This window comes from Phaethon aethereus, assembly GCF_964289735.1.
Source record: "Phaethon aethereus genome assembly, chromosome: 3".
Lineage (NCBI taxonomy): Eukaryota > Metazoa > Chordata > Aves > Phaethontiformes > Phaethontidae > Phaethon > Phaethon aethereus.
Genome location: NC_138576.1, coordinates 73,037,138 through 73,056,377, shown reverse-complemented (window position 1 = coordinate 73,056,377; position 19,240 = coordinate 73,037,138). Strand labels below are relative to the sequence as shown.

Here is a 19,240-nt window from a genome sequence, read left to right as displayed (position 1 = left end):
AGCGGTGGTGGTCTGCTGATGGGTCGTCACCTTCCTTTCCTCATCAGTGCATGCAATCACATGCTTTGAGTGACTATTTCCCTTCATATCACCCAAGTACTGCAGCTGGGGTGGGAGAACCTGACCCAGTGTATGTGTAGCCCTCCCTGTTTTACAGGCTTTACCCTTTCGTAGGGCAGTCAGGAAAGACCTGCTACAGGTGGGATGGGAGGCTCACGCTGGCGGTTTAACACCAGCACAGAGGCTGTGACCAGTGTCAAGTGATCAGCACGTGCGTCTCCTCATCCAGGGCTGCACCTGCAGATACTGACTAACTATGGCACTGCAAAAGTGGCCCAATTTGGCATAAACGCCTTTTGAGGGGAAGTGGTCTTGGTCAGTCCTGAATGGCAGATGCGATGGTATAATAATATATTTATGAAAAATGTAAAATGAAATTATAGGTGCGAAAAGGTCCCCCCTTTTGTACTTGAAGCTGCAAGCCTGGGGGCTTCGTGCTTTGGAGAGCTCTGCAGCCCCCTGTGCAAAGGGCTCTGCTCCGTGCTGCAGGGCAGGGCTGCGAGGGTTCTTCTGCCCCCTTTGGCTTCCAGCGCAGCCCCTTGGTGATGCATGTGCACAAAATGCACACAGAATCATAGACTCATAGATTGGTCTGGGTTGAAAGGGACCTTTGAAGGCCATCTAGTCTAACCCCCCTGCCATGAGCAGGGACATCTTCAGCTAGACCAGGTTGCTCAGAGCCCCGTCCAACCTGATCTTGAATGTTTCCAAGGATGGGGCATCTACCACCTCTCTGGGCAGCCTGTGCCAGGGTTTCACCACCCTCACTGTGAAACATTTCTTCCTTAGATCTAGTCTAATCTACCCTCATTTAGTATAAAACCATTACCCCTTGTCCTATAGCTACAGGCCCTGCTAAAATGTCTGTCCCCATCTTCTAAGCCCCCTTTAAGTACTGGAAGGCTGCAGTAAGGTCTCCCTGGAGCCTCCTCTTCTCCAGGCTGCACAACCCCAACTCTCTCAGCCTGTCCTCACAGGAGAGGTGTTCTGATCATTTTGGCGGCCCTCCTCTGGACCTGCTCCGACAGGTCCATGTCTTTCCTGTGCGGAGGACTCCAGAGCTGGATGCAGCACTGTAGGTGGGGTCTTACCAGAGCAGAGTAGAGGGGCGAAATGCTAAGATGCTTTAGTGGGCTCCAAAGGGAAAATGCAGACTCTGCTCTAGGTCGCTAGCTGTGTGCAGTGCCAACCTGAAGCAAGCCAGGAAACGAGATGGCAGCAGCGGAAACAGGGCCCAGGCTGACAGCAGCTGCTCACTCTGCTCTTGCCCAGGTGCTGCCCTCGGGCATGGCCCCCGCCCCGGCCTGATGTGCGCAGGCAGCAGCACCGGGCAGCTGCAGGCAGAGCGGCGCGGGCGCTGGCTGCCCTGGCCAGGGAGAGATAAGGCCTGCTGTCTCTGCGGCCTTGCAGAAGTAACTGGTAGTTTCTGATAAGCCCGACAGTCTTCAGAACTAACTGCAACAAGCCACAGGAGAGGTGTAGACCAAACTTCCAAGCTGGAAGGCAGGATTATGCCAGCTCACCCCAAAATTCCCTTGAGCAGCGGATCCAGCAGCAGCCTGGGCTGCTGCGTCTCCCCAGCTTCCTGGGGCGATAGAGGGGACAGCTGCAGCGTGATGGAGGAGGAAGGATGAGCACCCTCGCCCTTGGCCAGGCAACTCCTTTGCTCATATGCATGTGGGTTAGTGACTTTGTGAGTTAATGAGCATGTGAATTGTTGAAGCAATATATTAGAGAATTGAGAATTTAAACTAGTTTGTCGAAAGGGGATTGAGCCCTCATTTGATTTTTACCTAATGAGCTCATCAAATAAAGCTTGTTTCATGGAGTACATTGCTCTGTGAATTTGAGAGACCCAAATGAATGGTGACAATCCACAAAATAATTCACTGCTGAAACTGGAATTATACAATACGCTAGTAACAAAACGGAAAATGCTTTAGCCATGTGGTTGAGATATTAAGGAACACGATTGAAGGAAACATGCGATTTATCAGGAAGGTCTCTTAGAAAGCGTAGGGATTGCTTCAAAGCCAGGCCTGACAGAATCAGCATGTTGGAGACACGCTGTGGATCTGTGTTGAGGCATGCTGCAGCGGTGGGGTACCTCCTCCACACGCCACAGAACAGTACAGTAAGTGTATGTTTGCGTTAACTTGCCTTTTGTGGCTCTGCTTCTCTCTGGGTCGATTTCCTAAGGTTTCAGGAGAGCTTCGGTTTTGGCCGAGGCAACAGACATGGACTGAATAGGAGAGAGTCCTGCTGGCAGCTCCTTTGGCACAAAGGCTAAAACAGTGGCACTGCACGGAGTGGGGACAGTTACTGACAGCTGCTCAAAGACCATGCCAAGCTCTGCATCTTGGCACCCATGATCTGTTCAAAAGCCTGGGATGCATAGACAGCATGGCAGCAAGGCTGTACTGCGGGCAAAGTATGTTTTATGGTTTTAGCTAAATTTCATTAAAATATGTCCTTTTTAATGGCAGGCTTGATAGAACCCATATTTAAGGAGAGTGAGTTTCTCTTCTTGGAGATGATCTTGGATCATCTGGCAAATACACTTTAACAAAGTGTGCTGCAAAAGACTTATTGCTTCTTTCTGTGTTTTGTTCTGGTTTTGGTATGAGTGGGATCTCATTATCCAGTGACAACAACAGACATTTTTACAAACAAAAACAAATAAACAAAACAAGAGCTGTAGAAATGGAAACATACCACCTGAGGCAGGACAACAGCTGGCCATTTTAAACAGCCAGGCTTTATCACCGCTGGTAGTGTATCACCTAGATTTCATTATGAAGGTATGCTGCTCTAACTAACAGTGTAATATTTACAGCGTTGAAGTCGGAACGTTAAATGGAATTTGTTTTCAGTAGCCTAAATACTCCTAATCATTCACAGCTATGAAGTCTCTTGCCACATGGAAACATTTGTTGACTTTTAGGAAGCAATAAATAAGAGTCAATGACAGACCTCTGAAAGGTACTCTCCCTTAGTTCTGTTTACCTTTTAAGGTTAAAAGGTGTGGAAATACAGCCAAGGAAAAATACTTTTAACTTGGTTGAGAATGAATTGATTTGGTCTTCAATTGTTTGGGCTGAACATAACTGAAGAACTATATTACTCCCCAGAAAGGCAAAGTATCTAAAAAAAGGTAATCCTGCTGTTAAGCAGATTGGGAGAAAACAGTGCAAGGGATTGTGATGCCACCAGGCACCACAGAACATGCTCTTGTCTAACCAGGTTTCCTTTAATTAATGTTAAAAGTTTCTGTAATGTCAAAGAAGTTGCTTAAAGCAAACAAAGAGAAATCTACTTTTTTTTTCTTGTGACTGAAGCTATTATTTTATGGGATTTGGAGCTGAAGAGCCAGAAAGCAGATTTTCTAAACATCAAGATAGCAACTTAAGGTTCTGCAGTGTAAACAGCAGCACAGTTTCAACTATTCAATGTTTCTAACACTAGCATCTTCTAATAAATTCTACCCCAGCAGAAGCAGAATGATTGCCAGACCAGTGACCAAGAAAATACTTGATACAAAGTTGACAAAAAATATTGGTTGCCTGCAGAGAACTTCAGTCTTCACTTTGAGAAGTGATAATGCACTATTATTTCTATTGAGCAGATAGATTTGTAGGCGTTTGGTATTTCTGAAGTCAAGGCAGAGGTGTCCTGTCAAGTGATGGGCCAGGGAAATTAACTTTGCAGATACTCCTTTGGAAAAATCCTGGGACTGAAGGTCCAGCCCACAGCCTTGAATGATGGCAGATTTTCGCTGATCATTCAGTCGTTCCTGCAAAGCTGTCTTCTGTGATTTGGTGGAAAATTCACAACTTCAGCAGGTGAGCAGACTGAAGGAGTAACGAGCAACTTGGTCACAAACTTGAGTCAAAAGTTTAACGACAAAACGTGAAGTTATCCCTAACTGTAATAATAATTCAGATGGGATTTAACAAAGAAGCTTGAACAAAACTGTGCTGTAATTACCCAAATTCTTGATGCAGCTCTTAATAACCAGAATATACTGTTTCTAATTTGTTGCAGAGGAACAAAACTGCTCAGTGAGAGGCAATGACTTAAACATCACTATGGAGTGTCAGACAATAAAGGGTATTTAAAATAAACCATTATGATAGTTGAACACATATAAAAATAATCTCTTTATTGTGATTTTTTTTCTCTTTACCTGACAGTGTTATTTCTCAAGAATAAATATTAACAGGTGAAAGTATCTCTGCTGAGCCTGCCATTTCATGTTTCTTGCAGCAGCAGTGCTGTCATAACCAACTTCTTCCCCTGGCTGCTTGTCCCCTGCCCTACACCCCCCCTTCTTCCTGGGCCGTACATCAGCTGGCGAGGCCGCACCACACACCAGATGAGGGACCTGCCCAAGCAGGAGTCACCGCTTCCCACCCTCTTCACCCTGGATGTTGCCAGCAGGCCTCCTCCCTGCTCACTTCTGCCCTTGCACAATCCGTGAGTCATCTGAAACCCTCTGCAGAGCTAAAATAGGCAACAGGTTTGACAGAAAAATAGCATTTTTTAGGACCGGTTGTTTTTCAGTGGAATCAGTTTATGTGAGCTCATTCAACAGGTAACTGAGCAAACATCATGTTCTCCAAACAGTGGAGAAGGAGAGTTGGGGGCAGGAATAAGGTAAAGACCTGGGGCTGCTGAATGTCTCACAAAAACTGGTGTGGCTGTGCATACCCTTCTGATACAGCCAGCTACCTGAGGAGTTGAGCTAAACTGTTGTACTCTGCACTGGAGCAGAGCTGGAGCTCTGAAAAAAAAAAAGAGCACCTGACTAAGCAGTAACTAACAGCTGAGGTGGCAGCACCTTTAGCAGCTGTCGTCATTTTGGAAATGAACTTGTGACTATCCCTGAAACCACAGCTACCTCAAAAGCTGACCTTACCCTGAATTAGGAAAGATTTATTCTTTTTTTTTTCCTGCTCTGAGAGCATTTCAGATTAAGTGAGATGAAATAAAACACACATTTAAAGAAATTACATTGGTAGATGAAGATCCTAAAGAAGTTTTAAAATGGGCAACACTAAAATAATTCTGTAAGCTGTTACTTCTTTTTTAACCTCAAAACACTTTTATACTTTGAAGTAAAATCAATTGACTTTAGATCTATTACTCTAATACAAGAGAGATAATAAACTCAACACCACTCACAATAAACTTTACAATAATTGTCATGTTACAATAAACCGGAAAAAAAGGGCTACGTAGTGACCCTTTGTGCCAAATCCACTGTTTCAAGCTTTAGTAAGCCATTTGTTCATCTGCATGACGGAGGTTTTAGTCTGACACACAGAACACATTCCTTGGCTTTTAAACCGACTCAGTAAGAGCTCTTTCAGGAAGATCGAAACCCAACAACCTTTCACCTTCAACTCAATAAATCATATCCCATTTAATTCAGTTTTTATTCAATGAAATGATGTATAAAAACTTACAAATCTGAGAACTTAACTATACACAAAAAGATGATACTCAGTTTAAACGTATACACAGAGAAGAGCTGTGGTTTGTGACTTGCCCTCTCCCACCCCTCCCCCCCAAAACACACACTGTCTCCATTTACGATGGGGCACTTACTCTGTCCGCTTATGCCTTCTGTTGGCCCAGCCATTGCTCGGCGGGCTTCATTGCTGCTGTCAGTTTAGGTTTTTAGGCTACCAGAAAAAAATCTGGGCATCTATATAAAAGAATAAGAATCAGCAACTTGATTTTTAACACAAAGATGCAGTGCTACCATCAGCAGTAACTAAAACTACAGAATTCACCCTTTCAGTTTTTGCAGACTTTGGGCTTTGAAAATAACGGGACTCTCACAGAGCAGAATTGCCAGCCAGCACTACAGATTCACTTTAGAACAACCATGATCCCCTGTTGCTAGAACGTCTCTGCACCGCTCTTTCTTCCTCTTAACTCATGCCATCAGACCAAATGAAATCATGGACACTCCTTGCCTAAGCAAGGCAGTAAAGCTTTTCTCTCTCCCTTTGTCCAGAATGACCCAAACCTATAGCTAGTAACACATGCCTGTGCTGCACTAATGATGGTACAGTGCTCACCAGTATGCCACTTCTCTAGTTTCCTTTGTAGCTTGGGTGACAACACTTACCTATTGGCTTCTCTTCAACAGGCCAATAAAAATGCACACAGCTCAGGACGTTTTAAATTTGATTAAAAATAACCTGTGCAATGACTAGTTTTGTCAAACAACTAAAAGGCTTTCTGGGCTGAATCTGAGAGTAGACGGCCAGTTACTTAAAAAGGATGTGTGCATTTATTTACCTGTACCAAATATACACACAAACACTTTCTATATATATATATATAAAAATCTTTATACATATACGGTATTTTTTATATATATATATATATAAAGATTGCCATCACATTATTATTACAGCTACTTAAGTCAAAATTTGACTAAGTAACTACTTTGCTTGACTCAATGATGCTATCTGAAACAGATACCCAAAGGCATACTTGAAGGAAAACGTAAGGCTAAAAGAAACCCAACACCCTCAGCTCTTTTTAACTCGATGAACAGAGATTTTTGCATTCTTTGAGAAAAGTTCTGAGGGTTTTAAGTTAGAACCTTAATCAACTTGCATGTGGACTTCTAAAAAGCATGGTGTTTAATTTGCCAGATCTTCTCGAAATGCCTTTTACCAGGGAAACTAATATATATATATATTCTTTGCTTACCAAACTGATACTCTGTTTCTCATTACACTCATCATTTTATCTAAATACACTTTTAAGCAATCTAAATTTTGTTTAAAATCTATTAAATTTGGATTAACTAATACTATCAACATAGCTGGATTATTTTTTTCACACGTTCCTTTGTATTAAAATCAATTATGTTGTGGTTTGATGCAAGAGCTTTTTGTTTGTTTTGGTGGGAGAGGCAAAGTCCAATTTCCTAACATGCCAGTACAGTTCTGGTTGCTGAAGACAAAGGGCGGGAAGGAGGCTGGTGGGAAAGGTGGCAGGGGTAAGTGAAGTAAGAGGTGGGGGGAGGAAAAAATTGATTTAATAAAAAATGAGTAAAGAAACTTTAAAAAATTGATATAGGTTTCACATTCAGTCTAACAACACTGCTTCCTGCTCCTTTTTGATGGAGGCTAACACTGCGTTATCAGTCTCTGTGGCTTCTGTGTCCCCACCGCCTAGCAGAATGGAGCGATCTTCTTCTAGTGTAAAGACAGAGTTTTGATTTTGGCACGAATGTTTGACTACTTCATTGGGAGTTGAAAACGTTTTGTCGCACAAGTTGCATTTGTAGGGCTTGTTGGTCTGTACTAGCATGTTGTCCATTTGACTGCCTTCCTCAAAAGTACAGAGTTCCAGAGTCTGTTTGTCCACCATCGTGTACGTGTCCATGCTCTGGTTTAGGCACACATGTCTGGCAGCCTGGTTAGCCCTACAAAAGCTTTTGTCACAAGTGCTGCACTTGAAGGGCTTGCCAGTGTGTATGTACATGTGCTCCCTCCAGTGGCTTTTCTGAATAAATTTGCGACCACAGATGGAACATTCGTATTTCCGTCTTTTTACTTCCCTCTCTTGATCTGCCTGCTCCAGGTTGTCTATGTCTGCAATATCGGAGGGGGGCGGTGTCTCTGACTGCTGCTGCCCATCAATTATGGGGGAGTCTGAGATCTGCTGCAGCTCGCTGTCGCTAATCATCCCTGCTTCAGGCACTTCCACGGCATCTTTATCAGCTGTGTTGTTACAGAGAGACAAAGAAATATTACTTTCTCCCTGCTGGCTGGATGTGAAGGGAACTCCCGTGTGGATCTGCAGGTGCTCACGCAAACTACTTCGCAAATTGAACCGGCGACCACAGAGGTGGCAGGCATAGTACTTTGGGAAGCTTCCATTCCTTTTCATAATGCTTGGCTTGACATGCGCTATTGTGAGTGAGGCAGGCTGTTCATCTGAAGAAGATGCTTCCATATTGGCCTCTTCTCCTGCAGGTGAATTATTACCAGCAGCAGATACCAATTCTGGAGATAAAGAAGATGGCAACGGGTCAGAAGTGGACATATTTGTCCGGGTCACTTGTGGCAGAGTTGTAGCTAACTGTGAGAGCTGTGAGCCTTCAGAAACCTGCTCTTGGTTCATCCGTGATGTCTGTGGCCTTGGTTCTCGCCCAAGTTTGTCGGTCGCTGATGGAACCTTAGTGGGATGTCTTATCTGGTGATCTGCAATTTGAATGCCATATAATGAAGATGCTAATGGAAAAACTTGATCCGGGTGAGAAAAAGTTCCCTGACTTGCAAGGCTGGCCTCTTGAATTAGTGGATATGCATGCAGAAACTTTATTCCCTGTTCTAGTCGAACTGGGTCAATGAGTTGCGGTGCCATCTTCCCAGTGTACATCAAATGCAAGAGATAACTGAAGATATCTGGCTGTATGTCTGTCGCTTTCAAACGAACACATTCGCTGAAAGGTGAAACACAATGATGAATGAGAGATAAGGAAAATCTTTTTTACCAGATATAGGTTATTCAAGCATTGATAAAAATCAGAGGCATCTACTTAAATTCAAAAGACAGAATCTGGAATAAATATAGAGAAACCCTTCAACGTAAAACAGCTAATCTTATTGGCCACTTCAAAGATGCCTTTTTCTTCCTCAGGAAAGTAACCGGCTTGGAAGACAAAGCTGTCACATTGCTGTCTACACCTTTCTAAATTGCTGTTATGTTATAGATTTGTGGTCATGTATTAATACATTTTTGTAAACTGCAAACATATTTTCCCCCTTTTTTTTGGTTGAATTCAAACATGTCTGTAAGCTAAATGAAAACCTGCTCGCACTGGTGTCTAATTCACAGTCCATTAAACTTTTCTCGGTACATAGCTCCGAAAACACGTAAAATTCACCTGCCACTTGCCTGTTTGGCTTCTATGGCTTACTACTGTTTGCAGCTGCAGTTCTGCAAATGTGTGGTATCACCTTGTCTCAACTGCATTACGATCCAGAAACCATGCAGGACAGGGTGTAAATCCCCTGAGGATCTGATGCAACAGGTGTAGCCTGGGCACATCTAACTTGTAGCGGCCAGGCTCCTTACAGAGCAGAACGGTAGCTTCTTTCCTTGAATAGGGAGGAGGAAACGGCAGCACCAGTGGTATGCCTGGTCAGCCTAACAGTCCCTCAGTTAGAGCACTCAACAAAGGGAGACTATCTGGCTGTGATTCCCTCTTCCGCCTAACGGGACTGAAACCAAGACCATCCTCCAGCTGACAACACGTCCTATGCATCAACCTTTAGGATACTCTGGACTGAAACACCCACCACTCCTCCGGTTGAAGCTGGATCTCTGTGCAGAAAGAGAGGCAAGGTTCACAGAAGAAGAAAATCAGGAACATCTCGGTTAGGCCAGTTAGCTAACAGGAGAGGATCTGGGATTCTAATCATTTTTCAGAGTTACATGTAGCTCTTTTGTTAAACAAACATTAAATAAAAGACAGAAATCCAGAAATCGACATGACTGTGCATGGTGGTCTGAATGCTCTAACCACAGTAGGCCACCAAGCTGAGGAGGAAATGATAGCCAGTTCTTCCATTTCTTGAGATGCACCCTTCTTGAGCTCTCTCTCTGACTGCTTTTGAATTCAGAGAGATTACTCAACAGTAAACTTTGCAACACTTCTTCTGAAGATGACTGTGTGCTCTTGATGGAGTATCAAGACCGATACATCTGCCTGCAGTCCTGTCTCAGGAGTGCAAATGCACATCTGTCCTCGATGTTTACTTCTGGCTAAGAACTCTTAGCCAAAGACTTAAGAGTTTCACTCACTTAACATAAACTTTTTGAACAGTTCACATAATTGGGATAAAGAAAAGACCAAAAAAACCTTTAAAACAGTCTTACACTTCTGTTGTCTTTTCAATGCCTTCCATATAAGGCTGCCCCCCTGCCCCTCAAAAAAAGAAACACAAACTCCCTTATTTTCCACCACTACGTAGTATTTTAGTATTTAACTGACTTCGGTAAACTGTAAAAAAAGAAACATATTAACCTCTTTTACAAGTCCATTTCTCAAAATCTCAGCAAATATTTATTGGTTCATACATAATGTTATGGAAATGTCAAGAACAGTGCCAAGACAGAGTAGAGGATAGTGAGTGGGAGAAGGAAAGTGCAAGAGTGAAGGCAGGATCCTTTAAATATACAATTCTGGGAATTCTGTGCTTTTTTAAGGATAAAGAACTTAACACTACATTATAACATTAGTGTTAATGAATCAGAGTTCAACTTTAGTTAAACTGAGATTCTAGTTTGCAGTCAAGACCAGATTCCATATTCCTTATGTCATAGCAAGAAGCAAAAAGAACATTTACAGGTTTCAAAATGTTGCTAGACTTCCTTACCTCAGCTAACTGAACAACATTTAAACAGTGAACCTTTTTATAGTTACCTGGTTTGATGAACAAACAACATCTTGAAGTAGTTGGAGAAAGAAGCAAGGACTGATTTGTGGGCCTTGAAGTAGACATCACCAATGGCAACTGTGCAGTCACACAGGAAACCGAACTCTCTCTGAGCATTTAGTTGCTGCAGCAGAATAAGTCCATGGTTGGCCAAATCCATTTTTTAACACTCTGAAAAGCAAATGACTTCCATGTAAAACTTAACAGTAGATGTCTCTTAACAGGTATTTTCCTCTAATGTCCATATATCATGCTCCAGTAACACCTCTTAATCCCAAGCTACTGTATAGACGACACCTTACACGGAGGCAAGGATCTCTGTTTTGTGACGGGCAATGCGATTCACAAAGGTGCAGGCGATTTGCTGAGGCTTAAACAGCAAAGCAGAGCCAGGACTATAGAGTTCTGAAAAGGCACAGAAACATAAATAGCTAAAGGCGAGGAAGAAAACTTACTAAGTAGTAAAAACATCTATTTGTAATGGGAAGAACGAAGTATTTTGGCTAACCACTTGCCTGTTCAAACAGGAAAAATCAATATCCCTTCCAGTATCAGATACCCTCACCTAAGTGGGTGGTAGAGGCAAGAGCAGAATCCAATAAAAGATGTTAGAGAACTTTTATGTAAAAGACATATAAAGATACTGAAAATTCAGGTTAAAAGCATGCATCTATCCAGCTGAATCCAAACCCAACATTAAATAATGAGCATTTCCAATGGTTATGTCTTCCCCTAGGAAATACCAGATCCATACCCGAGTTTTCCCAGGCTGAAACAATTGATTAATTCCAGGTATTGACAAGCCCTCTGGACTATCGGAACAGGAGGGGCCAATCTTTTCACTCAACAACTATTTGTTTATTTATTGAGATCAGCTACAACAGCATTCTGTAAGGAGCCTGTGTGCCAGAGTGCCTTACGCTCGCCTAGCAAATGAAGAAACCCGAGCGGCAGGGGGTGCGGCTCCGTCCATCGGTGGCTGTCAGTGCAAGGCTGGATAACTAATGGAGAAACGTGGCACCGACCCGAGCCCCCCACAACCTCCCTGCACTTCCTTGTACCAGCTGCTGGAGGCTGCCCTCAAAGCACTACCTAAGGGCTACCAACTTTTTCCTCAAGGATTCGGGGGCAGCCTTGGAAACAAGAATTGGTAACTTTGGGAAAAAAATAGCCAGGGAAACACATTAGGGCAGTTGCATACGGTTGGATGGATGACTATATGGCTAGTAAGATCAACAAGTGGATATAAACTTATTCAAAACAAATAGAGCTTTGAAGTATGAAGTATGAAGTAATGTAGGTCTATATGTAGCCAGGTAAAACAGCAAGAGAAGTCAACAAAATCCCTGGGCACATTATGCCCAGAACAGTGCAGATGCTCTATGAACAGAAAAGAAACAGAAGTGGGTCAAAAGTGGTAGATTCACAAAAAGTCCTGGGTTTTTTACCTTCCAAAATTAATAGGAAGTTATTGTAATTTTAGGTAAGGTACAAACAACTTGTTTCTTCTATACAATAAGAGTGTGGCTTTTTGAGAAAGAGAATAAAAGTGTATTCCACATATGCCAATATATTTAGTCATTGGAGAAACAAGTATTTCTACTTGTTGGAGAGTAAAGAATTGCCCTCATATTAAACCAATAACCAGGCTGACCAAATGCATTCCTTTGCACTCACATGAGAACAGAACTTGTTTGAGTCAGGGGTGTAAGGGCAAAGAAAGAAATACAATTTAAGATACAGTTGATTATTTTCTTACAGTTAATAAGAGAAAAAAAAAAATAACCAGCCAGGTTCCAACCCTCTTCAGGTCCATCCTCTCCTCCCTAAATTACTGTTTGGATAATTGTGCTTGTACAAACAACATGCTAAAATCCTCTCCCTCTCACCAAAAGAGGGAATACTTGCTGTATTTGCTGTGATAAAAATCATGTTCATCATTATTTAATCCTGCAAGATGTTCCATGCAGGTAGACTTTGTGATGTTACAGAAAACATGCTAATTTTTTTTTTTTTTGTAGCTTTAATTTAGATTTTTCTGTGTGTGCTACATTTTTTAATGCATCAGCATTGAGTCTGGTTTGTACTTGGACAGTGAAGCTTGTTGGGCAGAGCAAACCATCGATGTGAGGCAACTGCAAGCCAGAAAGGCATTCTTTCTAGTTATTATCATCCCAAGTTTGTTTAGCTTATAGTTTCACCCTTATCCAAACACCAGTCACTGAGGCAGTTGAAGTGTGGCCCTTCAGAGACCTGAATTAATCTTTTCACAAAACAATACGGTGTTCTTACACGTGCGCAACACCAGGTTTTTGAGTGTATTTAAAAGATATTTAAATGCTTTGAACTGAAAGCGCGAGAAGAATTATGCTCTCAGGTAATTACATGGCAGAGAGTCAGGAAAGCACTTTATCTCATATATATGGAAGGGTACGCCACAGGTACGTGTGTATGTTCAGGAGGTTCACCCTTAGCTGAATAAAATGATGATTAACACCACCAAGGCCGTACTTTAGTAGTGTTGACCGATTCAACAACTATGTGAAATGTTTCTCATGCCCCGAAGCCCTGTCGGGACAGTCCCCAGTACGGCTGACAGGCTGGTCTGGCTCACAAGCTGTATCGCAACTTTTGAAATTACCTGATTTGCTCAGCGGTGGGTGAAAAACCACACGAGGCTGAGTCCTTTCGGAAAACGTACGTTTATTTCGGAGACCACAACGGGAAAAGCGGTGGGCACAAGCCACGGGCGAGACCCAGAAAGAGCCGGTCCCGCACCACGGAGGAGGAGAAACAGGCCGAGGGAGACCTGGGAGCGACGGGGAGGAGGAAGAGAGCGGAGACTGGGAGGCGTCCGGGCTGGGGAGGTCGGCCGCCTTGACAGGAAGGAGCTGCTGGCCCAGCTCAAGCGCGGACCGGCGCTTCCCGGCCTGCCCGCCCACCCCTCAGCGGACACCGGAGCTCCCACCCAGCCCCGACCCGCTGCAGCGGCCCAGGGCACCAGCCCGGCCCCAGCCGCTCACAAACGCGCGCCACCGCCTGCGAGATCCCGCGCCTCCGTAGCAACGGCCGCCGGCCGGCCGGCACAAGGCTCCCCTCGCCCCCAGCCCCGGGCGGCGGGCAGGCGGCTGCCGGAGATCCGCGCTGGGGCCCCGCCCGCCCCAACGGGCCCGGGCGCGCGCGCTGGCAGTGGAGGGGGTTGGGGGGGGGAGGGAAGGGGCGCGCGCCGCTATGGCGCTCCCGCCGCCTGCCGGCGCCGTAGCGCGCGGCGCGGAGGGGGCGTGGCCTGCCGCCCGCCCTCTCCCCCGCCCTCCTCCTCCCCGGAGTCACGCTCGGCCTCTGTGGCACAGGTGACGGCGCCCTCCCATTGGCCGCCGGGGCGGAAGGCCGGGTGGCCGCGCGCCGCTCTGACTGGCTGCGCCCCGCCCCTCCTCCCCTCTCTCCGCCCGCCTCCCCCCGGCGCCCCCCCCCCCGCGCACGCCACGCGCGCACGGACGGACGGAGACGGCGCGAGACGCTGCGCGAGCGGAGCCGCCAGGGCGCGCGAGACGGGAACCGCCGCCGCCGCCGCCGCCGCCAGGGCCGCCCAGCCTGCCGAGGAGAGACAGGCGGGGCCGCCCCCTCCCGCTCCGCGCGGCGCCCTCCTCCCCCGCCCTTCCCTGCGCCGGATGCCGCCGGAGGGGGGGCCACCCCGCCGCGGGCGGGCGGGCGCGCGGGTCCCAACCGGCCGAACCGAGCCCGGCGCCGGGCGACACCGGCCCCCCCCGCCCCCTGCCCCTGCCCCCTCCCCCCTCCCTCCCAGGCGCGGCCCACCCTCCCGGCTCGGCCCTCCCCTCCCCTCGGGCCCATCCCCCCCCGGGCTGTGTCCCGGATGGAGCCGCCCGGCCCGGCCCGGCCCGGCGGGGGTTTGTCAGGAGGCCAGGCAGCCCCGGCGGCGCCAGGCGCGGCCGTCCTTCGCGCCCCCCCCTCCCCCGCGGACCCGCCGCGGCGAGGCCGGACCCCGCGGCCGGGTACCCCTCGCACACAATGAGGAGGCTGGGCCGAGCAGGCCCCGCCGCGCCCCCGCGCCCGCCCGCCGCCGCCTCAGCCCGGGCCGCGGCCGGTGCGGCGGGGCCGGGCGCACGTGCGGGCGGCGCCGGGATCCCCCGCGGGGTGCGGCGCGGCCGGTGCTCACCTGGAGGGCGCGGGCCGCCGAGGCGCCTGGTGCCGCGCGGGCCGCCGCCGTCTCCGCGCCCAGCAGCAGCAGCAGCAGCAACAACGGAGTCAGCGCGGCGGCGGCGGCGGCGGCTTTTCCTGTCCGGTTACGTTAGGGTCACATGACCGAGAGCGGAGCACAGAGGCTGCAGCGAGGAGCCCCCGCCGGGGGGGAGGGGAGGCGGCGAGCGCTGTGGCGGCAGCAGCAGCAGCAGGAGCCACCCAGCCCCCGCCCGCCCCTCCCTCCCCCGCCCGCCGCGCGCAGCGCGGGCCGCACCGGCGGCACCGGCCCCGCCGCCCTTCTGCCGGGTACCCCGGCCGAAAGCGTCCGGCGGAGCGGGGCGCGGGGCCTGCGGCGGGCGCGCTGCACCTTTAAAACTCCCGGGGGTGGGGGCTGGTGCAGCCCCCTCTACCCCGCGCCGCTAGCCGCCGGGCGGGGGCGGCCCCTCCGCCGCCCGGGCTGCGGCATAACGGGCCGGGGCGCTGCCGGCTCCCCGGCGGGCCCAGCTGGGGGCCGCGGAGGCCTGCGGGGACGGGGCGGGGCGGTGCTGCTCTCGCCGCCGCCTTCCCGGCGCCCCGCCGGCCTCGCCGGTGCCGCCGGGGGCAGCGGGCGGCTCCCGCTGGGCAGCCAAGCGAGGCTGGGGGCGGCGGGCTGCCCTCGGCTTCCCCCACCGAGCCATTGGGGACAAACCGGCGGCTGTAGCAGACGGGACGCCGTGTCCCGCGTCCCCCCGGGGCTCCCGGGCGCGAACTTCGCGAGTGGGTGTGCTCCTCCGCGTCCCTCCGGCTTCTCTCCAGCTGTCACGTACAGCCGGGCCTTGGTCGGGTGCCCCGGTGAGGGGGCGCGCGGGGGTTTGGAGGGCCGGTCCCCGCGAAACGCTCCCGGGTTCGCTGGGGTCGAACTGTCAGAGGGGATGTTGCGACTTGGCTTGTCAGAAAGAGCAGTTCCGAGTACTGGCATCGGAAGTTTGGCTCCGCTTTTCGTCTGTTCGGGTGGTTGGTTGAACCACGTATTTTTAACTCGGCTTTTTAAGGGGGACATATAGTAGTCTGCCCCGAAAATCCCATCGGCAACTTTGCGCAGCGGCGGGTTTGGTTGTGGTGGCGTGCAGAGGGAAGGTGGCTGTAGCCAGGCCTCGTTTTAGCCAAATCTAAGGCGTGCTATAGAATTCATGGGTGCTTATAAAACTGCACAAATAAATGCACCAAAGGACGCTGCGATACACAGGAAAATTGTCAGTCTTGCGAAAGTTACTAACTCCGAGATGTGAGTGTGGAGCAGGGAGGCTGGGAGGTCCCTGAAGGAGTGGAAGGGTGAGCTCTGCATCCGGCTTGAGCGTGATTTCTCCGAGTTGGAGAATCGTCTGGGCACAGTCCGGATCTGCACCTTGTTGTAAGGGGGCATCTGCTGACTGGAGCAGTGGTGCAGGCAAAACCGTTTTTGGAGAGAAACTTTGTGGTTGTTGAAAAACTTGTAGGAAGTATTTGGCCAGCGGTGGTTAAAGAGGGCTCCTCTGCATGCATTCTTTTCCTTAGGAGCAGCATATACTACTGTGTCAATGATTTGAATGAGGTCCAGATTATTATTACCTTTTTTAAGGTAGTTACCTAAGCAAGCTTATAGAGGGCTAGCTGTAGCTGCGGTGATGTTTGCAACCATCATTAAATAAGATGGGCTGTGGAAAAAAGGCCCAGACTCTTTCAATTTAGTGTCTTGACAGCAAATGTGCTGAGAGAGGGAGGAGGAGCCTTGTATCTTGCCTGGATTGTAGATCAACAGATGATTTCAGTCATCCCAGGCTGTTGTTATTTTCACAGGATCTAGATTGATCAAGGTCTAGACCAGTTTTACGTGAGTCTGACTCTGCCATCTCCCAGTGAAGTTAATGGCAGTCCTGATAGACACAGCTTGAGTCAGTTTGCATTGTATAGCTCATGAATACTAATTTATTTATCTGAGTTAAGCTGTCCTTGAAAACTTAACTAGTTAAGTCCTAAAAAATAATAAAAAAAAAAACCAAAACCAACCTCAATTAATTTTAGTGGAGCTGACAGCTGATAGTCTGTTTGCTGCTGTTGCAGTATTTTACATAAAGCAACTGAACAGAACTGCAGCTTTGGGACCAGCTTTGAGTACCTGTGATGTGCTGAACTACAAGGGACGTGTTTTTAACAGCTCTCTGAGCGCATGGCAAAAGTTATATTTGTATTTAACCAGTCTACTTGACAGATTTTTTCCCTGTACATTTCACTTGCATTTCAGCTCCGCAAACTAAATACAACGGAGAGTAGATGGACATTTGAACTTAAGTTGTTTAGTAGCGGATGATTTGTCTCATTCTCATGGAAGATGGTGAAAGTGATGTAATTTTTAATTAAATTGAGTGGGCTACTTAGGAAAACCAGTGTGTTTCTGGCAGATATCTGGCAGGCTTTGTGGCCTGTTTTCTCTCTTCTGTGTTGTACTTGAGTACTTCTGTGTCGGCATTTGTGTGGGATTCTCCTCCGTGCTATCTCTGAAACTGGAGAACAAAATAACTTAGTTATGGTTTTGTTGGGATTTTTTTTATTAATAGCTCATACTTCAGCTTTAAAGTATGTTTGTTTGGACTGCAATACCTTAATCCAGCAATACCGCAATTCTTAATTTAAAAGTATCCCATCTGAAATCTGTAGGGAGATTTCTGTGTTGAGTTTAATGCTGATGAGCTTCACACCTTTGATGCTTACACCTGAGATATATCATCGTGTCACAGGGAATGATAAGCAGCTCATCTGTTGCATTTTGGAGACCTGACTGAAGATGTGAATCTAAAATTTTACTTCCATCTCATCTTTTGAGTTTGTTTTTTTTTTTTGACATGATTGCAACCCATGCAGCTGAAATGGTAATTAAAATGTATCCTTGTCTCATTAAGTGGTATTATTGTGATTTTAGGTTTTATATGCTGGTTCCCCCCCCTCCCCCCACCCTGTTTGTTGAGGTATTTGTTTAGGACTCCTTTCCTAGTTTTATGTCTTTTTGAAAGAACGGTTCAGACTGATTTAGATACTGCTGCACACCTGAGAGCATTCTCAGTTGTGTTGCTGTCAATGATATGATCAGTCCCTAGGTTTTTAGTATTGTTTTTGTCTGTGTGTACCCAGATTAAAGGCAGAATTTTGTCTGATTGCAAGATCATATTTTGCACTGTAAATGAGCATACTGCTGATGATTTAAGTGTTAATAGGATGGCAAAGCTGTCTGCTAATCTGAGTAAAAATTCACTTGAGCAGTGGGAGGAACTTGATCCAGAGAGACCCAAGTCCTGTTAATGTGTCTTTTTGGTAGAGTTCAGTTGAAATCTGACATGGAATAGTAGATTTTTATTGTTATAGTCAAAACCTCAACAGCTCGAGTGATGTTAATCAAGCTCAAACTGCTAAGATTTTCAGTAAGTTTTCAAACTTCTCAGCATCTTTGAAAAATCAAGAGAGCAGAATCCCTGTTCGCAGAACTCTTTGCTCGCCGCTCTCTGCGGCACTGCTGACCCGCTCCTGCAGGACCGCTGCTGGCTCTGCCGAAGCCGTGGGGTGCTGGGAGCGTGCGTCTGAGGCGATGGGTGGGAAGCCTTCCCTGAAGGTGTGGGGCACCACTTCCACGCTAGTACTACTCTAGTAGAAGGCGAGCTTGTATCAATGCTGTAAATCCATTTTATTAGCAGAGCTGCCATTTCTAACACTTCCACTTCTGATTTACATTGGTGGGAAGCGCAACAGCTGCAGGAGCTTCTTGCTAGATGAGTAAATATTGTACCTCTGATAGTCTTCAACCTTTTCATCCAGAGATATCCTCCCTCCCCCTTAGAATTTTTCACACACTCTGTCCAAATTTCGCTCGTCTTTGACACAGCGTTGGAAGCACGACGCATGTAAAAGCGAGCCCCAGGAAGAGCCCTGACGTACGGGTACAGCAGCAGTTGTGGAACCGCTCTGCTTGTCCTCGTGTTGGCTTCCTTGGCATGGGGAGGCTGTTGGGGTGGGTACCTTTGCGATAGGTGAGTGGCCAGCCCCCAGGTGGATCTGAGCTTGCACGTTTTTGTTGTGAGCAGGTCTGGCTGTCCTGGAGGCGAAGGAGGACTGTGGTGTGTAAGATACTTTTTGTGTATGCTGTACAAGGTGGAAAAATGAAGAAATAGACCTTTGTCATTCTGTGGGCTGAACTGTTTCTCTGGTATCAATATGTTAATTAGAAATTGTTTCTACACCCAGTGAACAAAGCTTTATCAACAGCTAGTGAGTAGCTACTGGTGGGGGGAGAATAATAAAAATAATCCTTTTGCTAGTACAACGTATGTCATCTAAAGAAATGGTTTAACTGTGAGTATAGAATTTTTCGTGTTAGGAGTCTCTTCTCCATCAGGAGTTGGTGTAACCAAGCTGACACAGCTTCTGCAGTGTAGATTAGCCCTCTACTTTCTGGCTTTGCCTTAGTCCCGGATTAGCTTGTGACATGGGCCCTGCCTGCTTTT

General features: G+C 47.5%; 1 protein-coding gene across 1 annotated transcript; it reads right to left on the bottom strand.

The window, feature by feature from the left end:
* Positions 1-7,173: 7,173 nt before the first annotated feature.
* ZBTB2 (zinc finger and BTB domain containing 2) lies at positions 7,174-10,728 on the bottom strand (the record flags this gene model as incomplete). The annotated part of the gene is made up of 2 exons (XM_081997646.1): positions 10,523-10,728; positions 7,174-8,536 (listed from the first exon to the last, which is right to left on the bottom strand). Exons 1-2 carry the CDS (start codon positions 10,693-10,695, stop codon positions 7,174-7,176), a joined length of 1,536 nt encoding a protein of 511 aa, XP_081853772.1. The 5' UTR covers positions 10,696-10,728.
* Between the last annotated feature and the right edge of the window lie 8,512 nt (positions 10,729-19,240).